General features: G+C 41.3%; 1 protein-coding gene across 1 annotated transcript in view; it reads left to right on the top strand.

Moving 5' to 3' along the window:
- Positions 1–13246, top strand: part of ppp2r5b (protein phosphatase 2, regulatory subunit B', beta) — a gene marked incomplete at its 3' end in the record, with an annotated part of 37730 nt that overhangs the window by 14815 nt on the left and 9669 nt on the right. The window contains exons 2-6 of the mRNA XM_080052302.1: positions 5317–5513; positions 7516–7617; positions 8553–8645; positions 9260–9390; positions 12237–12296. Coding sequence (XP_079908428.1) covers positions 5317–5513; positions 7516–7617; positions 8553–8645; positions 9260–9390; positions 12237–12296 — 583 coding nt within the window. The remainder of the gene's footprint in view (positions 1–5316; positions 5514–7515; positions 7618–8552; positions 8646–9259; positions 9391–12236; positions 12297–13246) is intronic.

The following is a 13246-nucleotide window of genomic DNA, read 5'->3' as shown; positions in this document are numbered from 1 at the left end:
CTCGCTCTCTCTCTCTCTCTCTCCAGCAGCACTATATTTAGATGTGTGCAGCTGTGTGTTTGTGTTTTTTTCATCGCTGTTTTGCGGGTTGCTTTGCACTGCTCTGTCTTATACATTACCGCTCCTTTTTTTGTTATTGCCAAACTCACCTACCCCTGTACCTTCTCTCGCGCCCACAATCTTCCCTATCACACACTGTCCTTTCCCCCCTCTTTCTGTGGTTCAACTCGTCTTTTTTTTCTCTCCATCATCCTCATGTATGTGTATTCAAAGGATACAGTACCTCTGAACGCATACTCCCTATTTTTCTAACTGTCACCACACCCTATGAAAAGACCAAAGCCAAAATGGAACCAATCATACTCACAATCATTTCTGTTTGGTCAAAGCCTGATGCATCTTTTTCACGGTGAACACAACAGTGAGCTGCACTGGAACACTGGGTGACATGTTCCTACATTTCCAATGAACATGGGTAATGTAGTTTATTTTGACTCAATCTGAAAAACATCACCCTGCTGCAGATACTTGCTTGAGCACCCAATGTGTGTTAATCCGCGACCTTAAATAGTCCCCAACAAATGTACTACTACTGTTTGACTAATGCTTATGATAAAAAAACTTAAATTTGAACAGTGTGAAGAAGTGTTATTGGTGCAGATTTATTTTATGGGGGCGGCACACAGAGGCAGGGGAGAGCAAAGTGATGAGTAGATATTCTCAGACCACTTCACCTACATATAGCTGAATGGCTAATATGACATTTTTTGCCAAATATTAAAGTGAAAAAGTTACCCACCCCAGCTTTAATGCACACAAACACACTTTAAAGATGATTTCCCAATGTAATTCAAATCTACTTTTTCCTCTATTTGTAAGTAATCATTGGAGAAATATCTGGGACTTTAGCTGCTGAGTGCTGTCCACTGTGTTCACCAGCTGGCTCTTTTATTTAAAAATAAACTAAAAATAGTGGCCTGTATCTTGAAAAGTGGACGAAGAGAGCCGTGAGGGTGAATCAAAACAGTGTAATATTGTGTGTAAGAACAAAACAACTAGCTGAAAGATGCTAAAACGCTACGTTTAGAGCAGAGTGGAACTACAGAGCCCGGAGATGAATTTCTGCTAAATGAATAATTCCTGGGGCATGTGCACTTTGAAAAGATCCTCTATCTATCACGGTCACATGAAGAAGAGCAGAAAGAGACACAAAAGAACAGCAATACAAAGCTTGATGTATTTCTTATTAGCAATGATAGCATGCTGTTTGAAAAATAAATGAGGGTGCAGTTGCTTTTTCCTTAAAAAAAACAGTGTGTGCTGTGTAAGCCTTACTGACAGTTTGTTTTAACATGCTTTTATAACTGCGGTAATGTTATTAGGTAACGGTGTGCCGCGTCGACACAGTCTGACTGTAAGAAAGATGAAATAAACAAAGAAGCACAATGTAGGCTAACTATTGGTTTATTTAGCATTTGGGATCTTTATAACCACAGCTCTGCTTGTCTCCTATTCAGTGCAGCACACATATCAGAAACATGGAAATAGCACAGTCATAAATGTCTCCCTCGCTGTGTGATTAAGGTCTTAGTTAATATTCTAATCACACCCTGACATGGTATTAAAAGCTGCTTTGAATGAATGAGGTCTGTAGCGACCTGCTTGACCTAATTATAGCACACAGCCACCAGGAAAACGAAAATTTCTCTCCGCTCATTTTTAACTCGCTAGTGCCCTCATTGTGCACTGTTTGTTACTTCGGGGATACATTTTTCTGAATATTAAAAAAATGTCTACCTTTACGTGACATGAGAATAGACAGTGTGGTAGTACTGGTGGCCGTATGTACTGTGGTTCTGTCTGTGCCTGTCATCTCGCTACACTTTTTCTTTCTCTCCCACACTCACTCTCACATCCCATGTCCAGCCCAGTCTCTTCATTCCTTTACGTCCTCCCTCTCCTTTTCTCACCTCTTGTCTTGTTGCCCTTGCTCACCCAAACACACACGCACGCACGCACGCACACACACACACACACACACACACACACACACACACACACACACACACACACACACTTTATTTCTCTCCCTTTCACTTCGTCTTTTCGCCTCGCTCTCTTCTCTTTTCTCAGTCCCCGCGCGGCACATCTTCATACAATTACTCTCCATTAAAAATGGATTAGATTTCACCTTCACAGTCTGTCTACAGAGGGAGGATAGGATGGAGGGAGGGAAAGGAGTGAGAGAGAGAGAGAGAAATGTGGGGAGGCTGTGAAGAATCAGAAGAGAAGGATGGAGAGAGAGAAAAGATGCGAATGGAAAGATGCCACTCTAGAGAAGAGGTTGGAGAGCGATGAAGGGTCAGGAGGATAAAAAGGCCTATAAGCTGCAGCCAAGAAGCACTTATACCAGGGGGGTTTGTGGTTGCCTGGCACAGTCACACTCACAACAGCTCTTGAAGCGAAGTAAGAGAGAAAAATGTCACCCTCTTTATCATTTCACACTTGTTTTCCCCCATCACAAACAGTCAGAAAAAAACAGTGCGTAAAATAAGCCGTGGCGCATTTGTCCAGTCACTGAGAAATGACTGCGACTCAGGAATAATGTGAAGTCCATAGCAGATGTCAACACCAGCCCTGCGTTCCAAATCGCATACTCTTTCTTTTTACTATTCTACATACTAGAGCTGATCATAAAAAGTATGTAGTTAGCACTGCAGGCAGAAGGCATACAATTGGGACATACTTTTACAAATGTATTTCATCATAACATTGCGTCTTGAACTTGCCTCTTGCTTGTATATCCGTGGCATTGCTGGTTGTTTACACTCGGAGGCTCAGTCAAGGCGACGTCACTTCCGGTGTGCAGTGGCTTGTGGGGTCAGAATCGCCACAAAAGGCATACTGATTTCAAAACTAAAAGTTACAGGTATTTTTCCACATGTATGTGACCACATGTATTGGGACATCCCAAATCTTTTTTCTACCATACTAAATAGCAGGGAAGTATGGCTATTGAACGAAGCCTAGGTGTAGTGGGGCATAAAGCAAGGTGACAGAGATGGTTTTTGCATATCACGTGATGAACGTTGAATCGACCAAAACTAAGAAGCAGTCCCGGTATTATAACCCTTTATACACGCAATCACCTACATATCTTAAAAGGAAAAGTTCACAGAAGTTTGCCAGAATAAAAGTCAATCGTAATGCAGTATGCAGTTATTTAAATTTAGTGTTATCCATAGTACATGAATCAGAAATGAAGATAATCCCACATTTAAGTTTTGTTTCCATGTCCCTAACCTCGGCCTTCAAACAGCAACTTGGTAGTTTTGATATGTGTTAGACCTCAAATAAATCCTCTGGTGAATGCATATATTCGTCACACCACCATTGAGTGTATGAGTGTGACTTAATATGCCATTTTCAACTCATTTAAGAGGTATTGGAGCTTCTGCATATCAAGCAAAGGGTACTCCTTGTCCACTGTTGGGAAGCTCTGTGCCAAAGGGAGCAGATGGTCCTGGTGTGTCCACAAGAAGTGAGGGGGTCTGGGTCTAGAAGAGTTCCAGTCTGCCCCCTCTCTTAACCCTCCTTTTGACCCAGGTTTCCCACCTCGAGGTTAAGAAGGGTTAAATCTAATCTGATCCCGCTGTGTAACTGTGTGTGTGTGTGTGTGTGTGTGTGTGTGTGTGTGTGCCTGGGATCATCCTCTTTCTAACTGCTCAGTCAAGTCTAGACGGCCTCCCAGCCATCGGTAAAGCTGCATTGTTTTCTTCGCACTGAGGGAGATTCTTTGTTCAAAACTAAGAACACTTTTCAACCAGTACAGACCTATAAAGGGGCCAAGCCAGGCCCACTATTATCCTTGGGTTGGTGGTATCATAGTTTTTTTTCCCTGCGTAGCATGGCACCCTGAGCTTTGCAGCAGTCAGAATTTTGGGTCATTGGGTCACTTTCATTAAGGCAACACTGACAGCTTAGTAAGTAACAAGCTTGTGAGTTTAGTAAAAGTAATCATACATAATGAGATTTTTCTTTTCAGCTGCAGCAGTAGTATGATTCTAGGGATCTGTTGGTTGACTTTAAAGACTTTGATTATCCCTTAACTTTTTCTATAGCGCTACTATCACGTCAATAATTTTGTCCAAGACAAAACTGACAATCCCTTGAGCCACAGTGGAAATTTGTGTGAAGTGTTAATTAACAATGTATGCATGCCAACACGCTAAACTAAGATGGCTATATGGTGACAAATATAGCCACTTAACATAATGATGCTAGCATTGCTGTGCAGCATGTTGGCGTGATGATGTTAGCTTAAGGCACTGTTGGGAAGTACAGCCTTGCATACAGAAGATGCTCTTATCAATCAGTAGAAGTTAACAGTGGGTAGGCTTTATAAAACAGTATAAAATACGGCACTAATAGTGTCTAATGGGGAGAAGCAGAGATGACAAATGTCTAATTTATCATGTGATAAATGTACTATTATATTCTGGAGCGTCTGTAAAGGTGTGATGGAAATCCCCCAAAAGCCTTTTTGCGAATAGAAGAATTGTTCTAGATTGATTGATGTGTATTTTATAATTTATCTCAGTGTAGACCACCACATTATTATTCAGACCGAACCTCACATACATCTCACTTATAATCTTGTATAGGAATCTACAATAACAATACTTCACTGCTATTTTTAGTTATTGAGTCATCAATCATCTAGTTGCTTTGAAAGAGAACCAAGCGTTCCCTTTCGGCTGCTGTCAAAGCTTGGTACTGTCAACTTTTTTTTGCAATAATTCTTAGCAGGCTGAGCTGCTAAGTTTAACACCCCTTCAGGCCCATAGAATCAATCTAAAACTCACCGCATGTGTTCGCTTATCCACGGTTATCAGCCACTCTCTCTACCTCAGTGAAGAGTGCTGTTTTTGCCCGTACAGGGTTTTTAATCTGAAGGCCGGCAGCAGGCAGATGGTTTCATTGTGACGAACAGGTCTGGAGAACAAATCTGACAGGTAATAGGACTGAGACACAGCACAGCCCTCTGGAGGAAGGTGTGTGTGTGGGTGTGTGCAAAATGTGTTTGTGGAGTAGTAGTCTGCTCTCTTTACCTCATTACCCTTTGTGAGAAGGTGTAGCCTGTGGAAAACATCTCGCATACTCCAACGCTCACAACAAACACAAAGCTCCTTTCAGGGAAGCCAATGAATTTGGCTGACCTGCATTCTCTTTTGTTTTTGTGTCCTTTAACCTTCATTTCTAACATTTTGCTTCTCTCTCTTTCTCTTACTCTCTCCCTACCTCTCTATCACCCAGATGCCCCGGTTACAGAGTTACATGACCTGTTCTGTAAGAAGCTGCAGCAGTGCTGCGTGCTGTTTGACTTCCTGGACTGTGTTGCCGACCTGAAGGGGAAAGAGATCAAACGTGCTGCTCTCAATGAGCTGGTGGAGAGCGTGGCCACGAGCAGAGGAGTCCTCATAGAGCCTCTGTACCCCGAGGCTATCAAGATGGTAGGAGGGCAGGGAGGGTTAGGGGTTGAAATAATAATGGACTTGTAGAGGGATAGAATGCTAAGTATCCAAATACCAAAAGTGGAATCTTGGGCTCAGACAGTGAAGAACAATGACCATGGTGGATTAACAAATATTATATCCATATTATCCAATATTTCACAGGCAACATTCTCATCATTTGCATTACCTGGAAATTCTACACTACAGACTAAATAGACTCAGCTCTGCCCTAGGAGAGGGGGCTCCGTGCCCACATCGAGTACACCTCAGCCCGGTAGAGGACCGGTCGGTCCGCTTAAACACGCAGTTCTGTGATATAAAACATGCTTACGTGTTGCTCTCACTAAGTTCTCATCTGAACAGATGTTTAAAACTTTAACAGCCAACAAATGACAGGTTTTAGAGGGGGTCGCTGCTGTTGTAACTGTCTTTCGAATGGCAAGTGATAGGGCCAAGGGTATAGAGGTAGGGCCAAAAAAGAGAATTGGGATTTCAGCCTAAGAAAGGAAGATGAAAGGATGGATGAAGGAGGTCAGTGTGATACCCAGCTGAGGAGCTATGGAGGAAGACAGGGTAGAGGTAGAGAGGGATACAAAGATAAAGGGGAGGAAAGGAAAGGAGAGAGAAAAAATTTGCAACAGTAGCCACGGACTGCACATATGGTGAGATAGAAAAAAAGTGAGGGACAAGAAAGACAGTGTGGTGGAAAGTGTTTGGACACCAATCACACAGCACCAAAAGGTCCACAGGGATGGAGAAAGGAGGAGAGGAAGAAGGGGGATTGAGGCAAGAAGGTAAAGCCACTAGAGGATATAGATTATGTTATAGAGCTATACCCACATGATGTGAAAATGCTGATAGGACAGAGGACGGGATCAAAGGAATGTGGACGTAAAGCTTTAATGTGTGGCTCCCAAGGAAGCAGCTTCAGCTCCATAATTGAAGTTGCTAATAAGTGCATAGGTTAAAGAACAGGATTAGGCCTAGAAAGTTTGGCTAATTGTGTTAGTTAGGGCTCCTAATATTTTTAAGCATTATATTTTTCCTCAGCCCTGCTGGCCGTTCTCAGACGGCAGTGCACTGAGCTTAATGCTAACATTAGCATGCTAAAACCCTTACAATGACAACGTTAACATGCGGACACAAAGCAGGTGTAATGTTTACCACGGTCACCATATCCATCCAGCGTGTAAGCATGCTAACATTTGTAGCACATAAGTGGTGGACCAACTAACTGACAGTTGGACCAACATTGTCATCCATGGCCAATGATAGCATTGCTAATACACACCACAAGGATAGTTGTAGTAACAGTAAGCAAAACCTTGAAGAATGTTCCTTATGCCTGTTGTCTACTATAGCATTATGGATGAGCTCTAGATTGAAATCCAAGTCAGGTTTGCATGTGCATGTAAAAGGAGCCCATATCACCCTCCAGTGAGAAATTGTACTAATACAAATGAAAAATAGGCATGGAGAGAAGGAAAAGCTTAAGAAAATAAAATCAAATAATGCTGAACTGGGGCTTTGGGATATACCACATTTTCTTGTTGTGATCTACTTCATGCAGTAAATGTCCGTTGAATAAATCATGATGCAGCCTGCAGTAAGGTTGCATATTAGTCCTCAAACACACGCTAGGAACAGCATCAAATATGGCCGACAATATATGTAAAAATACAAAACAGGATATTATTTCCCCCTGATGCAACAGCTTCTTCACTGACCCCCACCTAACACTACTATTTGAGCAATTTTATTTGCTTGATGTAGCTAATAGAAACCCATCTAAGTGTGCTTTAAATCCTATAAAATTCTTGTATATTTAAATCTTTATGAAACAACAACTAATCATCCTGGACCTAGACCTATTTTTTTGGGGGAAATCACAACTGTTACTTTCCTCTGTTTTCTTTCAATCATCCAGGCAACATTAACAGGAATGTAGTGTATATCCTTTAGTTCTTCCTGATCTCAAAATCTGCTTCTCCTTTTCCAGATCTCTGTAAATATCTTCCGGACTCTCCCGCCAAGCGAGAATCCAGAGTTCGACCCTGAGGAAGATGAGCCGACACTCGAAGCCTCCTGGCCGCATCTGCAGGTGCGTCACACATTCACAAAAGTCATGTTGTTGTCGTGGTATAATTCTGACCATAATCTGACCATTTTCATGAGTTCACGAAGGGGAAGAAAAGTTTCCAGTTTCTCTTAGATATGGAATGTTCAGCAAAGTGTGTTACCTTTGTCCTTTTTCGCCCGAAAAAAAAGGTGTGGGGAAGCTGTCTTGTTTGTTATGAAAGTCAAACACAATGCAGTGTCCTAACAGCCTCCTATATATTGTATGCTATATTTGGGAGGGCGGACAGTGCCATAATGCACACAACTCCCACCTGGCGTTGCTGTAAATGCAATGTTCAGCTTATTTGCACATGACGCATAGTGTACCTGAACCTGAGGTGCTTCAAATCACTTAAATCTGCTGTTTAAAGCAAAAATTTGTGTACCTATTTTATCAGCCTGAATCACAAAATGGAGCTCTATGACAAATAAGAACTTCACATTCCTTAAATAGACCAGATGACATTTGGAGGGGGTGTACAGTCACTTCTGCACCATCAGGAAGAGATTAGTCAAAAGCAAGAGGTCCAAATCTTTTTCCCTTTCTCACTTATTGACCTTTTTTTGTATAAATTGTTACTTTCATTAAACTTGAGCATGCGGTGCACAAGTGAAGTTTTCTGATGTCACCTCTTACTATTCCTGGGTTCTTAAAGCTCAGCTGTTTCAAAGGAGTCCCCTCTTGCTGCCATTTGGAGCTATGATATTGCCTTGTGGTTTCGAGGAGAAGATCAATACCATTCTCTCCAAGCAACCTGTTAGCTTAGCTAGCTACACACAGGAGAAAATAGCTGGGCAGGTTCTGTCTAAAAAAAAAAAAAGAGAGAATAATTCCCAAAATGTGAACCTAATTAAATAGGAGACAAACGCAGACACACTGTTTGAAATCTAACCACTTGCTGTTTGTGCGTCCATAAGCTGGGATACGAGTTCTTTCTGCGTTTCCTGGAGAGCCCGGACTTCCAGCCCTCCATGGCAAAACGCTACGTCGACCAGAAGTTTGTCCTGCAGGTAACCTTGTCTCTCTTTATCCTCAGTTGGTCAAATCAAGAGCCCTTAGATGTTTCTAAAATATCTGATTTATGGAAAGGTATGAATAAAAGAAGCCCCTCTTTGAAACTGCTTTGAAGAACTTATCCCTGCCCGAATGCTCTCTCACTTTGTTATCTGGGTTGAGGCAAATAGAAAAAAAGAAGACTTAAAGACTTCACATTTCTTCTCCTTCCACAACTGTAACTGTACGTTCAATAATCAGCTTTACTTACTACTAAAAATTGATGAGGAGAAAACACTTCATGTAATATTAATTTTCTCTTTGGAGATGGTAAAAAATATAATTCCATCGCCGTGAAATGTTCTCACAACAGAAAGAAATGAGGCAGGCACTCCAGAGACTATTTTGAAGGTCTTTATGTCCCTTAGGAGCCATTGTATGTTTAGGGATTACTGAAGGTTTATTATGGTTGAAAGTAGTTAAAAAATTTGTTTAAAATTAAGCTTTGGGTGTAGGATTGAGGGGGTTTGAGAGAAAATCCAGTCTGTAGAATGTCTTCATACTTACATAGTAACCATATTAAGAGCATACTGTGTTTGTGTGTGTGTGTAATTATCACGTGTGCGCACAGCTCCTGGAGCTGTTTGACAGCGAGGACCCCAGGGAGAGGGAGTACCTTAAGACCATCCTGCACCGTGTCTATGGAAAACTACTGGGCCTCCGAGCCTACATCCGCAAACAGATCAACAACATCTTCCTCAGGTATACGCTGCCTTCCACCATGACTTAATGCACAGGATTCTAAAGGTGCCATTTATGGAACTTAAACATAAAAAAAATCAAACATTAGCCATCGAAGACCATCAGCAGGGAGAACAGCTGTGTTTACGACCAGTGTAATGCATTTTTGTTTAGCTGGGTGCGTCACTGGAACACATCATGATCATTTCACAACACACACAAGGACTTTTGTGTTGGTGCTAATGCGTATTTTATTTTTTATGAGGGGCATTCATTTCCTGGATTCTTTAAGCCAAGCTATCAGTATTGTACGAACGGAAAGGATAGTGGGAAATAAGTAGAAACGTCCTGATTTTTGATAATTTGAACAAGGTTTGAACCAAAAAAAAAGAAAGCACAAAAGGCTGCATGTTGTATTTTCTGGCTCAGTTAAAGTAGCTTCTGTCACACATGCAAGCCAGCAGACCCAGGGCGTGCACAAACGTGACCGTGCACATTTGCTCTCATAACAGTCAATGGACCAGCCATCTTGCATCTATCATGTGAGTTAAGTCATTGTGCATTGACACAATCCCCCTCAAACGGTTGGTTAAACAGCTCCGACTAACAAGGCTGCTCTGATGTTCAATCATGTTTCATCTTTTCCCTTCGCCAAGCGCAGATGATTTGTTTGCCATATATTTCACAGCAGCAGAGAGCTGCAATACTGCACCACACTTGTCCCAGTTAACTGCTATCATCACTGTTTTACAGCCAAAAATATACAGTATAAGAAATAATCTGCATACTTGTTATTCTTCACAGAGGTTTCCATTGGGTTGTATTTCAGACACAGTTCGTTATGCTATTGATCAACCCAGGGCCGGCCCTGACCAATTTGGCGCCCTAGGCAAGATTTTAGCTGGCGCCCCCCATTGCATTGCAGTCAGGTCCACCACTGTTCATACACTCACACAGAACTGGATAGCTTTGTCTTTGACATTTCATTTTATTTTAGATAGAAAATAACCCAGAAAATAAAAACCATATTACAAAACAAGTGACATAACATTAAAAAATGCACAGAAAGATGCAGACGTTAAAATTAAAAATTATAATCTATTACAAGTATAGTTTAAATACATCATAACTTTGCATTGAATATAATTCCACACAAAAGCTATATTCCAAAATTAAATGACAGAGACCTCTGGTTTGTACTGCTATTTAACTTGATTCCAACAGAGAGCTGTCTACATTTAGATGTTAAGACCTCATCTTCATATCTCAACAAGCTCACCTCACCTTGCTACAGCCTGACTACTCTTGCCTTTGGGTCTATTGGTGAAGCCTTTATTCCTCATGCTGCATCACTGGGCTGTGCTAAGGTGGAGAAGATGTCTGCAGGACAGGTGGCTCAAAGTATTTCAAATGAAAACCTGAAGAGAGAAGAGAAGTATACATGTTGTTACATTATTTATATTGATACATGGTGAAAAGCTTTAAAATGGAAATTAGATTAGATTAAACTATTGTAATTAAAATTAAATGCAGTTTAGCATCCAACCAGAGTGAAGAGAAGCAGTAACTAATGGAAAGCTATAGGTAAGGTACAATCAAACGGAAAAGTTTGCTCCTGCTTTTTATTAAATCAGAATAAAGCCTTCTGATGATATCTCATGGCTTTATGTATAGCACTTTGATTTACCTTGTGTTGAAAAGTGCCTCACAAATAAACTTGACTTGCCTCAGGTAGGCTATGCAATATTAACAGCTATTATACTGTGCACTTTTAACACTGATGTAAACTAACACAACAAACCAAAGGTTGACAACCATTAATTATAGTGGAAAAGGAATAGCTTTTTAATAACCATTACAAGCAGTGCAAACTTTGGCAAGTTATGACGTATGTAGGCTACCTGAAAAATCTTTCTAAATGTATCTGATGAATTTAAGCTGGGAGTAACGTTACCCATCTTCCAAAAGTAAGCTAGCAAGTTAACACACTGCTCCTACAACGGCTAAAACAATGCAGCACACTATTCATTCATCACATTAACGTCACTGTAGGCCTACCTCTGTCTTTGTCACGTTTTTCCTCCTCTTCTTTTCCTTTTCAGTCTAACCTTGGCACGAGAGAGCTTGTCCTCTTTTCTTCCGGTTCCGACCGGTGAAGTTACGTTCAGATACCTGGCTGATCGCCAGAAATCTGGAAGAGTCTATCGGAGGAGGGGGGGGGGGGGTCGCTTCATTTTTTTTAATAGTTTGTCTATCCTCAGTAATTGTCATATTTTAAGCTTAACTCATATTTTGAAATTATGGTATTAACAGTATTAGTAAAAAAAAAAAAAAAAAAGTTTTGGTAGCCCTTTTTCTTTTTTTTTCTTTTTTAGCGGCGCCCCCTGCGGATGGATGCGCCCCTAGCATTTGCCTATACTGCCTATGCCCAGGGCCGGGCCTGGATCAACCCCATAGGGAAAGGCAGGGAGGCCTGTAGGTTTTATGCAAGGATAACTTTACAGGAAGTTAACGGAAGATGTTTTACCATTTCTACAATTCCAGTCCTTAACTCCTGCCTCTTTGGTGAATTCTGGGTAATAACAACAACACTGTTGGCACACCTAAATGAGGTCGGCTTTCAGTGATCGCGCATGGATTTTATTCCCTTTGCTCTATGTCCATACAGAGAAAAACAGAGAGAGTTTTTTGGAGCTGATAGGCTTAATCAACTTTCTGTGAACTCGTCTGGCAATGGCTTGAATTTAACCGTCATTCATTTATAAGAAAAAGTTACACACTATAGCTTTAAACCAAGAACTTTTGCTTTATCTACGTGTCATAACAAGTCACTGTGTGTGTGTGTGTGTTTTTTTTCTGATCTGCAGGTTCATATATGAAACTGAGCACTTCAACGGAGTGGCGGAGCTCCTGGAAATCCTCGGCAGGTTTGTATCCCAATTCACCAAAACACACTGTTGGAGCTGCTCAGGAACTCATACTTTGTAGTGTATCATGGCCAGATGAATGCATTTAGAGTTGATTGTGAACACACACACACACACACACACACACACACACACACACACACACACACACACACAGAAACAAAATGCACTCGGCCAGCTGCTGCTATGCATGAGACAGCTGGTTAAACCCAGTGAATTAAACAACTACGAAGAACGGCAACAAAGCATTACCACTAATGCAACAGCTCCACACAAAAAAACATATTCATTTATTTTTCATGTATCGTTATCCCTCTTTTTTTTATCGGGTAAATGCTGAAAAAACTGTGTGTAAAGCCTGTGAAATGTGTGTTATGTATGGACGATGATTGGGAGGGGTAGGGAATGAGTAAACATTCTGTCTCTGATGCCAGTAAGAGAAATATGAGGAAGATGGAAATGAAGAGAGAGAGCAAGGAAGGAAGGAAGGAAGCCAAACTGATAAACAAACAAGGCTTGCTCTCTGCCTTGCACTCGCACACAAATCAATAGCAACGAGAACGGAGAGATGACCGTAATCAAGAGAGAGAGAATGGGAGAGAGAAAATGGAGGATGAATACAAACAAGATCGGTGACGTTATCCACATTGTTCCCCTCACTCCCTCTGGATGCAAAATTACGTATAAAGGAATAGTTCAACATTTTGGGAAACACACTCGCTTTCTTATTGGTGACCTCATGTCCGTGCATTAGGCCTACTGAGCTGGAGACAGGAAGTGGCTGGCTTAGTTTAGCATAAACATTTGAAGAAGGGGAACGGCTGGTCTTTGAAAAAAATATGCCTACCAACACCTCTTAAGCTTTCTTTTATACATATGTAAACAGGCTAACAAGCTAGGCTGAGCTCATGTTTTTAAATAACATCAAGTTTGGAGCCGGTGTTAGCATT

The sequence above is a fragment of the Ammodytes marinus genome, assembly GCF_949987685.1.
Source record: "Ammodytes marinus genome assembly, chromosome: 23".
In the NCBI taxonomy this organism is placed as follows: domain Eukaryota; kingdom Metazoa; phylum Chordata; class Actinopteri; order Uranoscopiformes; family Ammodytidae; genus Ammodytes; species Ammodytes marinus.
This window is presented reverse-complemented; position numbering and strand designations above follow the sequence as displayed.